The sequence below is a fragment of the Balaenoptera ricei genome, chromosome 12, assembly GCF_028023285.1.
Source record: "Balaenoptera ricei isolate mBalRic1 chromosome 12, mBalRic1.hap2, whole genome shotgun sequence".
NCBI lineage: Eukaryota > Metazoa > Chordata > Mammalia > Artiodactyla > Balaenopteridae > Balaenoptera > Balaenoptera ricei.
Window position 1 is genome coordinate 35,076,056 of NC_082650.1, and position 22,906 is coordinate 35,098,961.

The 22,906-nt window shown below is 35.2% G+C and overlaps 1 protein-coding gene across 1 annotated transcript in view; it reads left to right on the forward strand.

Moving 5' to 3' along the window:
• The first annotated feature begins 8,498 nt into the window (after positions 1–8,498).
• THEMIS (thymocyte selection associated) overlaps positions 8,499–22,906 on the forward strand; it is a 167,267-nt gene continuing 152,859 nt past the window's right edge. Inside the window, exon 1 of the mRNA XM_059941616.1 lies at positions 8,499–8,589. Within this exon, the coding sequence (XP_059797599.1) occupies positions 8,499–8,589 (91 nt within the window). The remainder of the gene's footprint in view (positions 8,590–22,906) is intronic.

A 22,906-nucleotide genomic window follows, 5' to 3' on the forward strand; every position in this document is an offset into this window, starting at 1 on the left:
ATCAGTTTACATTCCCACCAACAGTGCAAGAGGGTTCCCCTTTCTCCACACCCTCTCCAGCATTTGTTCTTTGTAGATTTCCTGATGATGCCCATTCTAACCGGTATGAGGTGATACCTCATTGTAGTTTTGATTTGTATTTCTCTATTAATTAGTGATGTTGAGCAGCTTTTCATGTGCCTCTTGGCCATCTGTATGTCTTTGGAGAAATGTCTATTTAGGTCTTCTGCCCATTTTTTGATTGGGTTGTTTGTTTTTTAATATGGAGCTGCATGAACTGTTTATATGTTTTGGAGGCTAATTCTTTGTCCGTTGATTCTATTGCAAATATTTTCTCCCATTCTGAGTGTTGTCTTTTCGTCTTGTTTATAGTTTCCTTTGCTGTGCAAAAACTTTTAAGTTTCATTAGGTCCCATTTGTTTATTTTTGTTTTTATTTCCATTACTCTAAGAGGTAGTCAAAAAGGATGTTTCTGTGATTTATGTCATAGAATGTTCTTCCTATGTTTTCCTCTAAGAGTTTTATAGTGTCTGGTCTTACATTTAGGTACTTAATCCATTTTGAGTTTATTTTTGTGTATGGTGTTAGGGAGTGTTCTAATTTCATTCTTTTACATGTAGCTGTCCAGTTTTCCCAGAACCATTTATTGAAGAGACTGTCTTTTCTCCATTGTATATCCTTGCCTCCTTTGTCATAGATTAGTTGACCATAGGTGCGTAGGTTTAACCCTGGGCTTTCTATCCTGTTCCGCTGATCTGTATTTCTGTTTTTGTGTCGGTATTCATATTTTCTTGATTACTGTAGCTTTGTAGTATAGTGTGAAGTCAGGGAGTCTGATTCCTCCAGCTCCGTTTTCTTCCCTCAAGATTGCTTTGGCTGTTCGGGGTCTTTTGTGTCTCCCTACAAATTTTAAGATTTTTGTTCTAGTTCCGTAAAAAATGCCATTGGGTATTTGGTAGGGATTGCATTGAATCTGTAGATTGCTTTGGGTAGTATAGTCATTTTCACAATATTGATTTTTCCAATCCTAGAACATGGTGTATCTTTCCATCTGTTTGTGCCATCTTTGATTCTTTCATCAGTGTCTTATGATTTTCTGAGTACAGGTCTTTTACCTCCTTAGGTAGGTTTATTCCTAGGTATTTTATTCTTTTTGTTGCCATGGTGAATGGATTGTTTCCTTAATTTCTCTTTCTGAACTTCCATTGTTAGTGTATAGAAATGCAAGAGATTTCTGTGCATTAACTTTGTATCCTGCAACTTTACCAAATTCATTGATTAGCTCTAGTAGTTTTCTGGTGGCATCTTTAAGATTCTCTGTGTATAGTATCACGTCATCTGCAAACAGTGAGAGTTTTACTTCTTCTTTTCCAATTTGTATTCCTTTTATTTCTTTTTCTTCTCTGATTGTCGTGGCTAGGACTTCCAAAACTATGTTGAATAATAGTGGTGAGAGTGGACATCCTTGTCTTATTCGGGATCTTAGAGGAAATGCTTTCAGTTTTTCGCCATTGAGAATGATGTTTGTTTTGGGTTTGTCTTATATAGCCTTTATTACGTTGAGGTAGATTCCCGCTATGCCCACTTTCTGGAGAGTTTTTAATCATAAATGGGTTTTGAATTTTGTCAAAAGCTTTTTCTGCATCGATTGAGATGATCGTATGGTTTTTATTCTTCAATTTGTTAATATGTTGTATCACATACACCATTGTGTATCAGTCATTGATTGATTTGCGTATATTGAAGAATCCTTGCATCCCTGGGATAAATCCCACTTGATCATAGTGTATGATGCTTTTAATGTGTTGCTAGATTCTGTTTGCTAGGATTTTGTTGAGGATTCTTGCATCTATATTCATCAGTGATACTGGTCTGTAACTTTCTTTATTTGTAGTATCTTTGTTTGGTTTTGGTATCAGGGTGATGGTGGCCTTGTGGAATGAGTTTGGGAGTGTTCCTTCCTCTGCAATTTTTTGGAGGAGTTTGAGGAGGATGGATGTTAGCGCTTCTCTAAATGTTGGATAGAATTCACCTGTGAATCTTCGTTTCTGTGTGAGGGCTTTCTCTAGTTGTGGCGAGCGGGGGCCACTCTTCATCGTGGTGTGCGGGCCTCTCACTGTCGCGGCCACTCTTGTTGTGGAGCACGGGCTCCAGATGCGCAGGCTCAGCAGTTGTGGCTCATGGGCCTAGTTGCTCCGCGGCATGTGGGATCTTCCCAGACCAGGGCTCGAACCCGTGTCCCCTGCATTGGCAGGCAGATTCTCAACCACTGCGCCACCAGGGAAGCCCCTGATTTCTTTAGTGATTTATTGGTTATTCAGTAACGTATTGTTTAACCTCCATGTGTTTGTGTTTTTTACGTTTTTTTCCCTGTAATTTATTTCTAATCTCAAACTGTTGTGGTTGGAAAAGATGCCTTATATGATTTCAGTTTTCTTAAATTTACCGAGGCTTGATTTGTGACCCAAGATGTGATCTATCCTGGAGAACGTTCCATGTGCACTTAAGAAAGAAGTGTAATCTGCTGTTTTCTGATGGAATGTCCTGTAAATATCAATTAAAGCTATCTGATCTATTGTGTCATCTAAAGCTTGTGTTTCCTTATTAATTTTCTGTCTGGATGATCTGTCCATTGGTGTAAGTGAGGTGTAAAAGTCACCTACTATTAGTGTATTACTGTCGATTTCCTTTTTTTTTTTTTTTAATATTTTATTTATTTATTTATTTACTTATGGCTGTGTTGGGTCTTCGTTTCTGTGCGAGGGCTTTCTCCAGTTGCGGCAAGTGGGGGCCATTCTTCATCACGGTGCGCGGGCCTCTCACCATCGCGGCCTCTCTTGTTGCAGAGCACAGGCTCCAGACGCGCAGGCTCAGTAGTTGTGGCTCACGGGCTTAGTTGCTCCGCGGCATGTGGGATCCTCCCAGACCAGGGCTCAAACCCGTGTCCCCTGCATTGGCAGGCAGATTCTCAACCACTGCGCCACGAGGGAAGCCCCGATTTCCTCTTATACAGCGGTTCGCATTTGCCTTATGTATTGAGGTGCTCCTATGTTGGTGCATATATATTTATAATTGTTATATCTTCTTCTTGGATTGATCCCTTGGTCATTATATAGTTTCCTTCCTTGTCTCTTGTAACATTCTTTATTTTAAAGTCTATTTTATCTGATATGAGTATTACTACTCCAGGTTTCTTTTGATTTCCATTTGCCTGGAAAATCTTTTTCCTCCCCTCACTTTCAGTCTGTATGTGTCCCTAGGTCTGAAGTGGGTCTCTTGTAGAAAGCATATATATATGGGTCTTGTTTTTGTATCCATTCAGCGAGCCTGTGTCTTTTGGTTGGAGCATTTAATCCATTCACATTTAAGATAATTAATGATATGTATGTTCCTATTACCATTTTCTTAACTGTTTTGGGTTTGTTTTTGTAGGTCCTTTTCTTCTCGTGTGTTTCCCACTTAGAGAAGTTCCTGTAGCATTTGTTGTAGAGCTGGTTTGGTGGTGCTGAATTTTCTTAGCTTTTGCTTGTCTGTAGAGCTTTTGATTTCTCCATCAAATCTGAATGAGATCCTTGCTGGGTAGAGTAATCTTGGTTGTAGGTTCTTCCCTTTCATCACTTTAAATATATTGTGCCACTGCCTTCTGGCTTGTAGAGTTTCTGCTGAGAAATCATCTGTTAACCTTCTGGGAGTGCCCTTGTATGTTATTTGTTGTTTTTCCCTTGCTGCTTTTAATAATTTTTCTCTGTCTTTAATTTTTGTCAATTTGATTACTATGTGTCTTGGTGTGTTTCTCCTTGGGTTTATCCTGCCTGGGACTGTCTGTGCTTCCTGGACTTGGGTGGCAATTTCCTTTCCCTTGTTAGGGGAGTTTTTGACTATAATCTCTTCCAATGTTTTCTCAGGTTCTTTCTCTCTCTGTTCTCCTTCTGGGACCCCTATAATGCAAATGTTGGTAGGTTTAATGTTGTCCCAGAGGTTGAGATTGTCTTCATTTCTTTTCATTCTTTTTTCTTTATTCTGTTCCATGGCAGTGATTTTCACCATTCTGTCTTCCAGGTCACTTATCCTTTCTTCTGCTTCAGTTATTCTGCTATTGATTCCTTGTAGTGTATTTTTCATTTCAGTTATTGTTTTGTTCATCTCTGTTTGTTTGTTCCTTAATTCTTCTAGGTATTTGCTCTTTAATTCTTCTATGCCTTTGTTAAACATTTCTTGCATCTTCTCGATCTTTGCCTCCATTCTTTTTCCGAGGTCCTGGATCATCTTCACTGTCATTATTCTGAATTCTTTTTCTGGAAGTTCGCCTATCTCCACTTCATTTAGTTGTTTTTCTGGGGTTTTATCTTGTTTCTTCATCTAGTCCATAGTCCTATGCCTTTTCATTTTGTCTATCTTTCTGTGAATGAGGTTTTCATTCCACAGCCTGCAGGATTGGAGTTCTTCTTGTTTCTGCTGTCTGCCCTCTGGTGGATGAGGCTATCTAAGAGGCTTGTGCAAGCTTCCTGATGGGAGGGACTGGTGGTGGGTAGAGCTGGGTGTTCCTCTGGTGGGCAGAGCTCAGTAAAACTTTAATCTGCTTGTCTGATGATGGGTGGGGCCGAGTTCCCTCCCTGTTGGTTGTTTGGCCCGAGGCGACCCAGCCCTGGAGGCTCAGGCTCTTTGGTGGGGCTAATGGTGGACTCTGGGAGGGCTCATGCCAAGGAGTACTTCCCAGAACTTCTGCTGCCAGTTTCCTTGTCCCCATGGTGAGCCACAGCCGCCCCCATCTCTGCAGGAGACCCTCCAACAGTAGCAGGTAGGTCTGGTTCAGTCTCCTATGGAGTCAGTGCTCCTTCCTCCTGGGTCTTGATGCACACACTAGTTTGTGTGTGCCCTCCAAGAGTGGATTCTCTGTTTCCCCCGGTCCTGTCAAAGTCCTGCAATCAAATACCGCTAGCCTTCAAAGTCTGATTCTCTGGGAATTCCTCCTCCTGTTGCTGGACCCCCAGGTTGGGAAGCCTGATGTGGGGCTCCGAACCTTCACTTCACTTCTCTTTTCTCTTTGGATGTGAGGTATCTTTTTTGGTGAGTTCCAGTGTCTTCTTGTTGATGATTGTTTAGCAGTCAGTTGTGATTCTGGTGCTCTCACAAGAGGGAGTGAGTGCACGTCCTTCTCCTCCACCATCTTGAACTAATCTCTTTACTACCACTTTTTGCTTTGCTTCTCAGCTTCTCTCTTGGTGCCAACTACTAATCCACAAATGCCTTGAGGGGAAAAGAAGTGTAGAATATTGGATTCCCCTCACTTTGTGTTTCCCTGCCTTTCAAGATCTTGACTCTCAAGTCCTGACTGCCCTGATGGCTCTCTTGTTCTTTAAAACAGGTTTAAAAAAATTATCCACTTCTCAAGTTGTCCTTGGTGGAAGAGTTGGTCAAATCCAAGCTCATAGCCAGAAGCAGAAGTCCTTAAATATTTTTATTTTGTGTGAATAATAAGTGATCTTTATAGATCCAGGACATTTTTTATTGAAAGTATTTTTTCTGTTTTGTTAAAGCTCATTTTTAATTTATAGAAGTATTTCATATGTCTGTTGTCAAATTTATTAGTCTTTTCCTTTAAGACTTCCATTGATGCTAAGAAATAGTTCTTTCCTTACTTCTCCAGATATTTTTCTATTTTTTTCCTTTGGTTTATTTTTACTTAAATTTAATTTTTCAATTGATATAAATTTAATTTTGTTGCATAGAATTTTGGGAAACTTATTTTAAAAATTATTTAACCACTATTTGTTGGATGAAATATTTTTCCCTACTGCTTTGAAATTTCATCTTTTTCATATAGTAAATTATTACCTATACTGTTGATTGAAGTAAAAATGCAAAACGTGAGAGCTGTGAGTTTCAGTTTTATTTGAGGACTTGTTGAGGACTATAGCACAGGAGACAGTCTCTCAGATAGCTCTGAGGAACTTCTCAGAAGGGGTGGGGTGGGAGGTCAGCATATATGTAATTCTGGAGAAGGCGTACGTGCAATCAAGCACACAGCTCAGTGGAAGATTGCTGCTAGTCATGAGGAACAGATATTTCAGTTAATGATTTTAGTACTTTTCTATGAATGGGAAGATGCAAGACAGTGAGTTCTTAAAATTTTCTCCTGAGAATACCTAACTATCTGAAGGCCTGTTCTGCCAGTTTTCCCGCAGCACCGACTGCCTCATTCCTGATCTCCGTCCTGAACTCCTTTCAGGATGTGTTGAAGACCAACAACTGCAGTGGCTAATGACTCAGTTCTTGTAAAACTGGGTGGTGAGGGACCGTCTTTAGTTGGCAATGCCTTGCTTTATTTCTGAATTCTCATTGATCAGACTATTATTATACCTGTAATCTGCTGTTTCGGTTATTAAACTTTAATAATTGATTTTACTACTTTGTTGTTCAGGTACTCTTATTATTCTTATTTGTCAATTTCATCTTGGCTGTTCATGTCAGGATTTCTTTGCCTACAGTGTCAGAAGTGATTATGATCCGAACTAAAGTAGTAATGGTGGAGATACAGAGCAAGAACAAAGTGAGTGTTATTGATTATTGCCACCTATAGTGCTTGAGGGATTTGGAGGCTGGATATGGCATCTCCCATGATGCAGCCTTCTGGCTTGAGAAAGTGAGAGAATTGTAGTGTCATTAACTAAGATTGAGAGAAAGAAAGAAGCAGAATGTAACAGAAAGGGAAGATCATTTGTTGAAAGAGCAAAAGCAGGAGTAGCAAAGACAATTGTAAAAGATTGGTAATATTTTGAAATAGCTTCTTTGACTAGTAAGATAGAAAGTTGATGTGGGAAAATATTTTAAAAATCAAGTGAAGTCCAGTTTGGTTTAGATATCAAATGAAATTTGCTGTGGTACCAGTTCGAACAGATGTACGATTTTAAAGGAGCAGTCCATAGCAGCTCTTTTCATATATTCAACCATGTGAGATACAGTTAGGCTGTAAACAATTTTTGTAGTCGATTGAAGGGCCTAAGCTTGGGAGAAGGGGTGCAGAAGGCAGACTGATCAAGTTTAGGAGGTTTTTGAGCAAAAAAGTTGCAAATGAGGAAGTAGAAGCTACTGGTGAAAAAACTATTGATGTGGCCTTATAAATTTTAGTTTTGTAAAGAAAGAAATGAAGCCAGGCAGATTATTGCAAGTATCAAATATGATTTGAAGAACTGAAAGAGTTTTATAAGCTCTATATCAAAATAAGGCAGTGCTTTTTATTTTCTTAGATATGTACGTGAAAGTGGAGCTGGGATGTGCTCTGACCCTCTCTCTCTGGCTATGCTCTTTGCCGCCTAAGGCTAAAACAGTTTCTAGACAGGGAGCTTGGAGTCCAATTTATAGGGAGAATATGCAGCTTCTTAGCTTCTTTCACTGTATTTATACCAACCAGTGTTCTTTTAGTCACCCTTAAAGAGACTTAAAAAATATCACCTTGAACTGTATACTCTAGCTCTAAAATATTGTCTTATTTAAATACAAAGACTAGAGAGTGGAATATTTTTAAGAGATTTACTTTTATGAGGCTTCTCTTTCTTCCTTTGACTTTGGTCATCCTCACCCCTCCCCACTGCAAATTTGGACCTCATGATCAGAATTGTAGAATTTTGGCCTTGGAAGAAATTGTACAATTTATTTGACTCTAACTTTTTCTCCATTAAATAAATGAGACAAATGAGGGACAGAGAAGACAGGCTGATGTCACCTGTAAGTCAAAAGCAGAGCTAAACCCAGGAAATTCAGGTTTCCTAATAACGGATTTAGATACTTTCACTATAGTGCGGCGATTAGAAAATTAATATTAATTTACTGTATCACTTTGCATAGTACACTCCTCCCCCACTCTCCTTTAATATTCAGTTTTAATGTGGAAGAATAAAAAGTGGTTTCGATCCTCTCTCTTCAGAGTATCAGATTTCTGAAAAGAGCTGACACAAAGCACTTTTGTAACCAAATTTAATATAAAAGCACTGAGAGTATGCAAATAAAGCACAGAGCCAAACTTTAGAAGTGAAGTAAAGAGATAAAGAATTAATATGGTGCCCTTTTTAAGATTAGACTTCAGTCCTGAATTCCTGTTCTTTCCTGGTTGACAAGCCACAAGCAACTGTGACCTCAAACATCCTAGCCTCTGCTTGAGATGCACACCTGGACCAGCGACAGACAAAGAGAGCTACTTGTCAATTCTCGCTTTTTTGGCAGTGTCTGTTCAGATATGCTCACCACACCCCCATCCTGTTCTACTTCAGTGTTAGAAGGAAATGAAGCCACAATGAGAACTAAAAAGAGCTGTAACACCTTTTATCCCCTGCCTCCTTACTGCCCTCCCCACACAGAGCTACTCCACCCAAGTCAGGCTCAGTGTGACATTCCTGCCTGAGAAAGGAATGATGAGGTGAGACTACACTTGCAGACAAGTGACACCCAGAAGCCAAAAGCTTCTGTAAGTACCAGGTCTGCACAAGACCCAAGCCAAAGCAATGGCATTGTCGCTGGAAGAATTCATCCACTCCCTTGACCTCAGGACCCTCCCCAGGGTCCTAGAAATTCAGTCAGGCTTCTATTTTGAAGGTAAGCACCTTCCTATCTCTGGCTAGAAAGTGCTCATGAGGTATATACTCTTGGGAATTTTAGGGTAATTTTTAACAGAATATATGAATTCTGTTAGAGGAAAGGTGGTCATCAGAGAAAGTAATTAACTGAGGAATGGTAGAGACCCAATAGTGTTGGAGAAGGGAGAAACGAGATAGGACTCTGGGGGTGGATAGGGACTAGGAATTGAGTGAAGCTTCTTGGCCTTCAAATAGTTCAACACGAATGATGAATTATTTCTGCCTTTTCTTTGAAATTGGTTGTAACTCGAGTGAAAAGTTAAGTTTTCCATATCTATGTTTCTAGAATATAAAATATAGTTTTAAAAAAAGCAACTATTAAAAGCACAGCATTTAGAAAGAAAACTTCACCAAACTCTTAACCACTTCTAAAAGTTGCTTGTATCAGCGCTTCTCTCACTCTTTCTGTAGTGGCCTAACTTCCAGTTTCTGAAATAATGGCATTCTTATTTGAAGGTATAGAAGTTAATGTTTACTAATTACAAGATAATTTTTAAAGAATCTATGGCAGAGTTCTAAAGTCAGAGTTCAACTAAGATTATTGAATAAGTTAGTGTGCTTTGGTGTAACTTAGTGTATTAATTCAGTAAAAGAGCATTAAGACCTACAACACATACAACACATACCCTAGAATATTTAAGCAGTGGTTTGAATACATGTAAGGCAGAGTCATTTTCTGGGCAAAAATGCATTTTTGGTTCCAAGAGTCGTAGAACTGAGTCAGTAGTAGAATCAAATACAGAAAAACTACTGGGAAGATGAAGAATTTTTGGTAGGCAAATCTTTTCCTTTTATAGACAAAATAATTTTTTAGGTATTATATTATGAAATAAAACAAAGCTTGACAAATGTCAGACCCAGTTCATACACCCACACACACACACACACACACACACACACACACAAAAGCACACATACACACACCTGTAGGCAATGAATTGGTGCAGGCAGCCTTCAGTTTTATATAGACCGTTTTGTTTAATTCATTTGTAAATTGATTATTTTGAATCAGACCATATTTTTCCATATATATAATATCATGAAATGTATCTTTGTTCTTAAGCTGGCCCCAAGTCATTTTTTTTGGTCTCATTTTTTTGTGCTTTTGAGGTTTCTCGTAAGAAAGTTCTTCATGCTCGGTTTACAAAGATATTTTCCTGTTATTTTATATCAACTTTACAGTTTTATATTTCACATTTAATTTTTAAACTATGCCATGAAGGGCAGAGGAATCCAGTTTTAGCTTTTTTCCGTATAATAACCACAATTTCCCAGCACCATTTACTAAGCTAGTTATCCTTTCCCCTTTGGTTTGTGTTGCTGTCTTAAAATTATGCTCACATCTGGGTTGGTCTGTCTCTGAAATATCTCTTCTATTTCTTTAGTCTGTGTTTTCTCAATTGTGTTGAAGCATTATTTTTGTAACTATGGCTCTGGAATAATAGTTCATGTATAAACCAATCTCTTGTTTTTACTCCTTTATTCTAAGTTGATGTAGCTATTCATAGACCTTTCAAACATGTCTTTAAATAAATCAACTGATTACTTTAAAAATCCAACTGGAATTTGTATTGGATTATATTGATTTTATAGATTAACTTGGGAAGAATTGAGTTTTACACTAAGTCTTACAAAAGAACATAGTCTCTCCATGTGTTCAGACTATCTTTATCTTTTAATACTTTACTATTATGTTATACCTCAATTAAGAGAAAGAAGCATACACCTTGATGAATTTTCACAAATTAAGTACATTCATGTAACCACCATCGTGGTCAAGAAATAGAAAATTACAAGTATTCTGGAAGTTCCATCTTATACCCTTTCTCAATCATTATCCACGTTCCTCCCCAAAAGTAACCATTATCATGAATTTTGCCCATTTATGAACTTTATATTAATGGAAAATTATAATATGTATCTTTTTATGTTTGGCATATCTGTTCAACATTATCTTTGTAAAATTAATCCATGCTCTTCTATATAGCTTATTTATTCCAGTGTGTATAATATTCCATTGGATGAATATATCACTATTTATCCATTCCACTACTAATGGACATTTGGATTATTTCCAGTTGGAGATGTCAACAGTAATGTTGTCATGAACATTCTTGTACATGTGTGTTCACATGTGTATAGCATTCAATTGGGTGTATAAATGAGTGGAATTGCCACATGACACAGTGTGAATACGTTCAGCCTGGGTAGTTAATGGAAAACAAGTTTCCTAAGTACTAATAGTTATACCACTTTACATTCCTACCAGCAGAATATGAGAGCTCTAATTAACCCATATTTTTGACAACACTTGATATTATCAGTCTTTTTAAAATAATTGAGATTTAATTTAGATATAACATTGTATTAGTTTCAGGTGTACAAAATAATGATTCAATATTTGTATGTATAGCAAAATGATCACCACAGTAAGTCTAGTTAACATTTGTTACCACATGTAATTACAATTTTTTTCTTGTGATGGGAACGTCTAAGATTTACTTTCTTAGCAACTTTCAGAGCCTGGCTGTCTCCTCAAAAGACAAGGATTTAATTATGTAAGTGATAAGGCATACTGATAAAGCACTGGGTTTTTAAAAAATCTCCCTTATGATTAAAAATGCAGCCAAGTTTGAGAACTACTACTGTAAAATTGGTTCTCCCATTTATTATTAGCAGTGCATTGGTTTAGAGAGAATTCACATCATTTTAAATGAAGTCTTCTGATCCACGAGCCTAGTATATCTGTCTAGTTATATGAATAGATCTCTTTTCGCTTCTGTCAATAACATTCTATAATTTTTATTTGTGGAGTTCTTACATTTCTATTTCAGATGTATTCTTAGTTATTTGATTTTTAAAATTCCATTATAAGTGGTATCTTTTGAAGTTTTCATTTTTTCTTTGTTGTGTTTGTTGAATTCTAAGAATATATCTTTAGATTATTTTAGATTTGTTATATACACATTTAAGTTTTCTCTGTATATTGATTGAATCTTATTTCTTCTTTCCAATGATTGTACTTTATTTTCCTTCAGTTGAAGTACTAGCTAGTGCTTCTAGTATAATACTGAATAAGAGTAATGATAAAGGACCTCCTTGTGTCACTCACAACCATAGAGAGAAAGTTTTAATAATTTATCATTAAATATAATGTTTGTTTTAGTTTAAAGAAGTTTCTAGTTTTCTACCAGTTTTTTAAGAAGTCATGAATGTATGTTTAATTTATCAAATATTTTTCTATAACTTTTGTGGTGATAATATGATTTTTTACATTGATTTTTTTTGAATGTTAAGCCATTTATTTGTGGAATAAGATCAATTTGGTGATATATCACTGAATTCAGTTTATTAGTTTTAAAGAACTTTTGTATTTCTTTTAGGGTATGAAATTGGCTTATAATTTTTATTTCTTATAACATCCTACCAAGGTTTTTGTGTCATGTTGAAATTATAGAACTTCTTGGGTTAAGTCTTTTTCTCTCCTTCTAAAGATATTATATAAATTAGATGTCATTTTTTATTTAAATATTTAGTAGAATTCCAAATGAAGCCATTCTGAGCTGGGATTTCTAAAGTAGACATGTTTTTAATTATGACTTCAGTTTTTTAAACAGTAAGGTCTTCCCATCCATGAGCATAGTTTATCTCTCATTAAAACAAACAAACAAACAAAAAGCTCATTTTTTGGATTATGTATTAGAAGTTTAAAAAAATGTCTCCATAGAGATCTTGTGTATTCTAAGCTAGTTCCTAGAGTGCAGACACGTACACATACTATATTGCTATATTGACAGATAATCGTATTTCCTCTGTTCTCACTGGTACCACTGAAATGGAAAAATGCAGGTGAATATTATTAGCAGTACTGATGAACTCTCATTAATTCTCATAGTTTATCTTTTTTATTTCTCTGGTTTTCCTAAAATAGATATTGATGTCATTAGAAAATATCGAGTTGTGTCTCTTCCCTACTATGTTCAACAACTGTCTGCTTTTTCTTACCTTCATAGTATAGTCCAGGGCCTCCAGTACTGTGTTAAATAATGGGAATTCTGAATCATAAAGAAAATGCGTCTAAAATTCCTCCATTAAGTGTAATGCTCTAGAACTGGTCTTTAACTATCACTAAATTAAGCAAGTTCCTATCTATTCCTTGCTTTCTAGGTATTTTCATAATAAATAGGTATTGAACTTAATACTGTATTATTGACTAAGATAATAATGTGGTTTGGTTTCTTTAGTCTGCTAATGTAAATTACCTTTAAAGACTTTTCAAATTGAAGGATCCTTTCATATTATACGTATATACATTTGAAATACAGTGTAGGAGTTTGATATTATATTTAAGATTTTTGCATTTGATCGTAATTGAAATGAGCTAATAGACTCATCTACTATTTTAGATTCAAGATAACACTAGCTTTCTAAAATGAGCTACATAGATTTTGTTGTTTTCTATTTTCTGAGGTATTTGCAAAAAAACGAAATGGGCTTTAAACTCTTCCTTTAATTTGGCAGAATTCTGTAAGAACTACTGGGCATGTAATTTTTTGGAGGGAAATCAGAATTTGGTTTTGTTAAAATTCTCTGTTGTTTTGCTTCTCTCATTGATTTCTGACTTGATCTTCATTATTTTCTTGCGTCCTCTGTTTGCTCTCTTGCTCCTTTTCTAGCTTCCTAGTTTAATTCACAGTCATTTTAAAAACGTTTCTTGCTTCTTGATAAGTGTGCTTAAACCTGTATTTTTCTCTAAATATTTCTTTGTTTCCCATAAATTTTGCCATGTAGTATTTTCACTCTTACTCAGTTCTACGAACACTTTTTCCTTTTAAATCCAATGGCTATTTATTTTATTTACTGATAATATAAAATTTCCTTTAGCTGTTCTTTGCTTTTAATTACTAATTCTCTTGTATGTTGTTAGAGAACAATAGTCTGTATTATATTATTGTTCCTTTGAAATTGATTCAGGCTTCCTTTATGACATGAAACATGTCCTATTTTGGAAATATTTCATATGAGCTCAAAAAAGCATGTTTTGTTGTTTAGTACACTATCTCTCTATATATACCAAATAGCTTGTTTTTAATTGTTTTGTTCAGATCTTGCTCTCACTGCTTATTTTTCTTCTGCTTTACCTGTCATTTTCTGAGAGGGTTATGTGAAATAGTCCTTCAGCAGTTCATTTTTCTAGTTCACTCCTAATTTCTTTCTATCTTTTGTTCCATCATATTTTTGAGGTTTAGTTGTTGCATGCGCTTATGCTATGAGGGTTATATCCTCAACTCTATTATTATCATCCTTTTCCCTATATAGCTTTTTATTAAGTCCTATTTTGTTTGATAATCATATTGCTACTCCAGTTTTCTTTTGGAATATTTTTTTCTAAGCATTTATTTCCATGTTTTTGGTGTCTCTTGTTTTAAGTGCAAGGAAACATATTCTTCCTCCTCTTCATGCTTCTCGTGTTGGTGCAGGCAGGGGAACCAGGTTTCACCCGTGCTGTGGTGATGACTCCATGACAGGAGATTTTTGGGGAATGGAGGTTTGAAGGAACTTGAGGAAGGCGACATGAAGTCATGTAAGGTTCTGTGGTACTGGATTGAATACTCCCAGTTTACAACAACAATGATAATAGGCAGCATGATACACTCAATAGCACGTTGCTCAGGCACTTATTGAATTGCCCTACCTCATGAGATAAGGCATAGATCTGTGTGCTATAAACTCAGGACTTGGCCTCCTGACTGTTTACACATGAGAGATGATTTCATGGTCAACTTACAACATTCAACATTTGTTTTGTCCCTCTCTTAAGAAAAAAGAAAGCTTCATCATAACCTTGAAAATTGATGTGAAGTTTTTTTTTGATGTGAAGATCAATTGAGCTATTGTATATAAAATAGCAAAATGGCTGACTAATAGAAATCTTGCAGTAAATCTTAACTATTATTATTGTGATTACCATAATATTGGCATATTATGAGGAAAACTGATCAACCATTTCTAAAAAGTAAAACTAATTTGAATTCCCCTATTGCTGCATATCCCAACATAAGTTAAAATGGAGGAAAAATATTAAAAGTTAAAATATTAACAATAAAAATGCTCAAAGAAGCCACAGAAGAATATTAAACTAGGGACTCTAAAAAATGAAAACATTGAATTTATGAAATAGAAAACTTCCTTCTTGAAAAAAATTACACAAATGTGGATGAAAGACAAACTACAAACTGGGAAAATATTCACAATATATATAGCAGATAGAATGTAAATATCCTCAGTGTATAAAGAATTTATTAAATAACAATAAACAAACATGAATATAAAATTTTTAAACGGGAAAAAGATATAAAAGGCAGCTTACATGCCAGAATCATATAAAAATTTTCAAATTTACTAACAATAAAATGCAAATAAAGCAATAAATCAGTCAATCATTTCTTAGGTCACAGATATTAAAAAGATCCACAAAACCCAATGTAGGTATGAATGTGCAGAAATGAGGGGAGGCACAGGCGGTGGGTGTGTAAACGGTTACAGACTTTTTAGGTCTCAACTGGGCAATAAGCATCCACATATAACATGTTCATAAACATCTGCCCTCTAGAAATTAACTTAAAATATAATTACAAAAAGCAAAAATGATTATATTACAATGATCATAGCAGCATGTTTTATAGACAAACATCAAGTGAGCCTCAGCATGGACTAGCTTATATAAATTACAATAACACATTATCAAGCATTATTCAAAAGGCTAGAATCATGGAGGGGATGGGGTAAGCTGCTACCCTATTGGAGCTTATGTTCCAGTGGCTGGAACAAATGACAAACAACCCACAGGTTTAAAATATACACAAGTACCATGAAGATCTAAATAGGTAGAGAATAAAGCAAAGCAGAGGGGAAGAGATGATCTTTTGATAGGGTGATCAGGGCAGATATCTCTGATGAGATGAAATTTGAGCAGAGGCCAGAATAAACTAAGCAAATGAGCCTTGCACATTTCTGGAAGAACATTTCTGCTGAGGACAGAGCAAATGCAAACCACATAACAGATTTCTTCATCTAATTAAGAAACAAAGAGGAGACAGTGAGGATAAAGCAGAGCAATTGAAGGGAAGTGTAGTGGGAGATGAGGCTGAGGACGTGGGGATGTACAAATTTTGTAGGCCTTAAAGGCCATGGAACACATAATTTAGTACAGAGTGGGGCTGGGGAAGCAGGTGGAGACCTCTAAGATAAAATGATCAGGGAAGGCCACTCTAAAGAGCTGATTTAGTAGCAGAGACCTGAATGTTTAGAAGGAATCAGACAAGAAAATATCCGGGAGATGAGTGTTTCAGAGAGTGAACAGCTAGTGCAAACATTTGGGGACCAAAAGGGCCTTAGTCTGAGGAAGAGAAAAATATCCCTGTACCTTGAACATACAGAAGAAAGCAGAGAGGAAATCTTACGAGAAGAGGTTTAAGGAGTGGGCAAGAGCATTTCAAGGAGTTTAGATTTTATCAGTGCTAATGACCAGTTTGCAGCAAGAGATTGACAGGACCTGATCACCCTTTTAGGAGAATCATTGGCTGCTCTGGTGTTAGTGGGGCAAAAGTGGGTTGAGACACATTAGGACCATGTAATAATCCAGAAGAGAGATCATGGTGCCTTCATTCAGCTGGAAGAGAAATGACCAATTTAGTATATGCTTTGGAGGTAGAAATGTCAGGACTTGCTAATGGATTTGATATGAGGTGTGAGGAAGGGGAAGACTAAAGGATTCATGGGAGGACTTTGACCTAAATGATTAGGTTTGTGCATTTGACAAAGTTGTGAAGATCTGGGGAGAGAGAGTTTTGGTGGAAAAAATAAATTATATATAATTTATTTTTATTTATAATATAAACCTTAAACTATCAGTTTCTTTATTGATATTTATGGTCATTCTAAGGCATACAAAATAATTAAATTGTAAGAGGATAAAGTAAATATAAAATTAATAGTACTTTAAACATTAAATAAACATTATTTTAAACATAAACATTTAAATTTAAAAATTTAAAATTTAAATGTAATTTAAATTTTTATTAATAATAAAACCCATTTTCTCTCACAAAAGTTAACTTTGTTATAACATATTAACTATTATTGAACATTATTGAAAATATTAAACATTTCCATTACTGAATACTTCAATACTTGTAAAAATGTTGATTTAATATCGTGATAGAGTGATTCGAAGACATAGCTCTAATGTATTTATTTCAGTACTTGTAAATAATAGCTCTTAAAGATATCTTATAAAGGTCCAGTATACAGCATATATACACCATATAAAATATATGCTTAGGGAAGATTTATCATTAATGTTGGTGGCCATCAATCCATATGTGAAGTAACCTTCTTTATAAATCTGGTTTTGGCAGTTTCTTTAGACAGCAATTGTATGTAGCTGATGACAAGTTTGTACTAGGAATAAAAGTGTCATTCTGCCATCTTCTTGATAGGGTCTGCAATTTTCAATTCTGAAATGTCTTTGTAGGCATCTTACAAAGTTATTGTCTATTTTATGCGAGTTGAAATTAGATTATAGTAATTCTTAAAACAACTTTACTTGACACATGTAAAATCCATTATATGGAGGTATTGCAAGTATATGAATGAATTAAGACAATACTTTTAACTCTCATTTTTTTGGAATTCCCAATCTGTCTCAATATATTGTGGACTATACATGTCATGTGACCATCTGATGTAGGAATAAATTAAGATTTCTTTATTATTAAACACTAATGGAGTTTAAAATTAAATTTTAGAAAACCTTTGTATTAAATATTAGTATAGGTTAATTTTGTTTATGTAAAAATGAGTATGAATTGAAGGTCTAATATTTTCTTCTCTTATCTCACATCTTGTAAAAATAATTATCATAGATTTTTCTCTTTCTTTCAAGTACATCATAGAATTGGACTTCCCTATACTTTTGTGGCCATAGGACTTGCATTGGCCAATGTAATGAGAGCAGAAATAAGGTGTATCATTTTGGACTGATGCTTTAAGAACTAGTTCATAATTTAACATATTTCATCCTGGTAGATCATGTCAAAATGGAGCCTTCAACAGTCTGGGTCCCTAAGTAACTATAATTATTAGAGACCCTGCCCTCACCCACTTGAACTGAACATGTAATGAAATGAGAAATATACCTTTGTTACTTAAATCTCTGAGAATTTGAGGTTGTTCGTTATCTCAGCATAACAAAATTTCCTTACTGATACAAGTTATATTTATTATGACTGGAACTGCACTTACTATCAGTTAAACAAATTAGACATTAGACATTCTGGAGAGAGTCCTATAATGCCAGGAAAGTTAGTTGGTAATAATGTTACCACATGTTTATGGAAAGGTGAGTTCGCCGCTCTGTATTCAGGAAATATCTGTTGCTTTTTTGACTATTCTGCATATTGCTAACATTACCATCTAACACTATTTACTTCATATATGTAACCAGTTTGGTGTTGACTTAAAATTTTTGCAAAAACAAAGTTTGTTTGCATGATGATCTTGTTCAATGAACTGGATATTGAAAAAAAATCTATTTTTCTCTATAGAAATAATACGTGCGCATGGCTAGAAAGTTGGACAAAGTAGAAGCACAAATATTCAATAACTTCATCAAATAGAGAGAAACATGATTAACATTTTGATGTATTATCTTCTAATTTTTATAAAAGTATGAATTAACTTTTAAAAGGAGAAAAATTGATGCCAGTTTTCCCCCCATGCTTTATCCAGAATATCACCACTTGCACTGCAACCTCCATCTTCCCCCTTGGTTCAAATCATCATAACTTATTGCCAGGATTATCAAAATAGCCACCTAATTTGTCTCCCTACTTCTCTTTCACTCCTGAAGTCTATTCTCATAGCATTCAGAGTCATGCTTTTAAGTGGTATGCCAGATTATGCCATTCCTCTGTTAAAGAACCTCCTATGGCTCTCCCATTTTTTCTTAAAATAAGGACCTTACAATGGGTAATAAGGCCTTTTATTTTTCTCTCCTTACTCCCATTATTTCTCTGAGTTTATTGTTTACTAATCTTCTCCTCCTTGCCACACTGACCTCCTCACTGTTCCTCAAACTTGAGGATATGCTCCAGCCCTAAAGCTTTGCTCACACTCTTCCCTTGGGTTGGCAAGCTCTTCAACCAGATGTCAACTTGGCTAACTCCTTTCTCTATGAGACTTACCTGACCACCCTATTTAATACTGCAAATTTTCTGTTCCTCCTTCGCTATATTCCCTATCCTCATTATTATATTCTTCATTTTTTTGGAACCAAAACACTATCTTCTTCTTATATATCATGTAGGTATTATTTATTGTTTATTTTTTATCCTTTCCCATTAGATTTTTCTTATAGCTTAATTGATGTATAATTTTTTAAGCCATAAAATTCATCCATTATAGGTGTTCAATTCAATGATTTTTAGTAAATTTATAGAGTTGTGCAACCACCACCAATTTTAGACTATTTCCATCACCTCAAAGAAGTCCCTTGATCTATTTGCCAATCATTATTGCTTACATTTCCAGCCCCAGGAAACCACTGCTCTGCTTTCTATCTATAAATTTGCCTTTCCTGGACATTTCATATAAAATAAATCACACAGTATGTAGTCTTTTGAAACTAACTTCTTTTACTTAGCTTAATGTTTTTAAGGTTCATCTATGTTGGAGCATATATTAGTATTCTGGTGTGTTTTTGTTGCTAAATAGTATTTTATGTATGGATATACCACATTTTGTTTATCCAACACCAGTTAAAGGTCATTTGTATTATTTCCCTTTTGAAGATAACATGAATAATGTACCATTTTACGTTGCCATTTACAATGTATTTGGATTCCAGTTTCTCCAAATCCTTACCAAAACTTGGTACTGTCTTTTGTATTATAGCCAAAGGTATCTCATTGTAGTTTTAATTTCATTTCCTTAATGACAGGTGATGTTGAACATTTTTTCCTGTGCTTATTAGCAATTTATTTGTCTTTTTTGAAATAAAATGTCTCTTCAAATTTTTTGCCAATCTTTGTCCTCTTGTTATTGAGCTATAAGACTTATTTCTGTATTCTGGATATTTGATTTGCAAATATTTCCAGATATATAATCAAAAATATTTTCTTCCCTTCTGTGGCTTGTCTTTACACTTTCATAATGTTATCTTTTGAAACAAAAAGATTTTAAATTTAGAAGCCCATTTATCAATTTTTTTAGGGCTCATACTTTTGTTATCATGTTACCTAACCCAAAGTCACAAAAATTTCCTCCTATTTTGTGTTGGGGGCCTACCAGATCACTCCCAGTCTTGTTGATTTTCTAGAAATACAGAACTCAGAAAACCTGTTATACTCAGAGTTACGGTTTATCACAGGGAACGAATAGAAACTAAAGCCAGCAAAGGAAAAAGGCATATACGGCAAGGTGTATGAGAAAACAGGCACGAACTGCCAGTTATCCTCTCCCAGTGAAGATACATGGATAGTGCTTAATTCTCCTAGTGATGATGTGTCACAACAAGGACAAAGTATTTCCAGTTAGGGAAGCTCATCTGTGCCTTTGTGTCCAGTGTTTTTATGGGAGCAGTTACATAGGCATTGAGGATTTGTGTGACTGACCTTAGCTACTGGGTCTCTAGGCCCTCTAGAGATTAAGTGGTATGATCCAGGACCCCAAGTGAACAAAAACAGGCATTCACCATAGATCACATTGTTAGCATAAACTATCTGGTGTGGCCCAAGATCCCAGATATATAGAAACACTCTATCTGGCAGGATATTCCAAGGGCTTAGATGTTATCTCTCAGGAGCCAAGCAAGGGCTAGTCCTTTCTTTGAAATGTGCAGAGTTTGAGCACCCCAAGTAATAGTTAACCATTACTGCACAGTTTTTTTTTTTTTTACAAGAGTTTTATCTTATCTTTAGATCTAAGATCCATTTGAGTTAGCCAGAATTTTCAAAAGCCTTAATTCCAAGTAACAGAAGAATTAATCAACCTTCTACACAGTTACAAAGCATGCAGGTGATGATTTAAGTACAACAAGCTCTCTCTAGCTGAGAGAGGTGAGGGAGTTAACCAAACATACCTGGGTGAATGGCTTTCCAAGTTGAGAGAATATCTTTAGCGAAGTGTTATGGTGAGAGTGTGTTGGCATATTCCAGAAAAAGTGAGAAACCAGTAAGGCTGGAAGGAGGAGGAGAGTGAACAGAAATGATATCAGAGAGGAAATGGTGGAGAACCCTATATGGTCCTTTTGGATATTGTACGAGTTTTACTCTTAGAAGAATTGGGAACTTGGAGATATCAATCTACATTAGCAAAAACAACTAAAGCAATGCTAGAACTCTTCTCTTCACTATGACTAGAGACTCCATTAGCCATTTCTTCTGTTTATCAAAAAGAATAATGATGAAACCACATGTACATTTGCAGAAGTCAGAGCATAGTTTTGCTTAAATAAGCCCATAATTATGTTCAAAAGTGCTTCTTATTGCAATTTTTAAATACCATGAAAATGTTCTTCCCTCTTGGGAAAAGTAAGATTTGGAGGAGGTAATATTTTTAAATATTGTGTTTTGAATATAGTAAATATCATATTTCTTTTTCCTGCCAAAATATGTTAAAATCATGGAAATTATTCCTTTAAATTGTATATCTGCCTCCCTTCATTTCTTCCTTCTATCCTTCCTTCTACAAAATGAATAGAGTTTGATTCTTGCCCTTAAGGACTCCTTAGGCCAGTGAAAGAAGATAGATTGTTAAAAAATCAATATTTGTGGTACAATGTGAAAGGTGCTTTAATAGATATAAACTGTTCTGAGAACACTGGGAACTTACCACCCAAACAGCTTACCACACAAAAAACTTACCAAGAGGTGGTGGGTTTTTTTCTGCAGCCTATATAGAAGATGAGCAGGCAAATAAGAAAATTTCAGAATGAGAGAAAAGTGTTCAGATCATTGTACAAGTTTGGAATTTCGAAATATGGTCCAAGAACAGCTCAGGGAATAATAGGTGATCAGATAATTTGTGGTCATATTTTAAGTGGCTTCTGAACTATAATAAGGATATTTTTATGCTGTAATCAATAGGAACCTTTAAAAGGATATTATTTTTATAATGGGTTTTCCTGACTGTAAAAAAGTAAATCATGTTCATTGTAAATTTGAAAATTGTAGATAAAGCTAAAGAATTTCTGAAATGTTTAAAGCAAAAAAATCATCTCAGATGGTAGATTAGACATCCATTCCAGTAGAGGTTTACTAGATGGATATGAGACAAACAACAAGGAGCTAATAGCAGCTACAAATAGAAGGGAAAAGACAGGATCGGTGGTCTTTTTGGGTAGAATATTCTGAACTTGACAGTTTATGAGAAGCTGTGAGCAAGAGGGAGGAGTTGATGACAGACTGGAGGTTTCTGGGCTAAGTAAACGTGGTAGGTGATAAAAATATTACTTGTAAGACTTGCCACAAGAGCAGCAGTCATTTTGGAGATAGAGGCATGATTCAGTTACATTCCAGAGAGTATGAAGCTCCTGTAGGACATTCAGATGCAGATGAACAATAGCCCACAAAAATGTATGTCTGAAGTAAAAAGCATAGTAAAATTCTCAGATTTAATATTACAGAATAGTAAGTGCATGAAAGAAGTTTGTTTCAGGGATTGCCCTGTAGTCCATGTGTCAGGTCAGAAGAAATATGTGGATCTCAAAGAACACCAACATGGAAAATATGGATAGAGGAGGTGTTGGTCAAGCCAAAAAAAAAAAGAAAAAAGAAAAAAAAAGTCTCTGTTGGAGGAGAAACAGGAGAAAGTGGGCTAGTTTGTCAATGAAAATAAATGAATTAGAGCACTAGAATGAGAGAGTGTCAGAGATAAATGTTTGTTATCAGCACATAGTTTATGGTAGCTTAGTGATTATGATTATAGCTCTAAATACTGAAGGATTATTATGGGCCAGGTGTCTTTGTATAGATTTGGGTGTGTAAGCATATGTAATACATGTATAAATGTATTTTATATATGTATATGTCTATACATAAATATATGTGAATATATCTAATACAACACATTAATTTAACACAATTTAATTAAATAATACTTTATATATTCTCATCTATACACAAATTTAGTACAAGTACACATATATATTTAATCTTACTAAATTTTTTAATTAATTGTATTTATAAAGATATTTAATCCTTGGAGTTATCTGC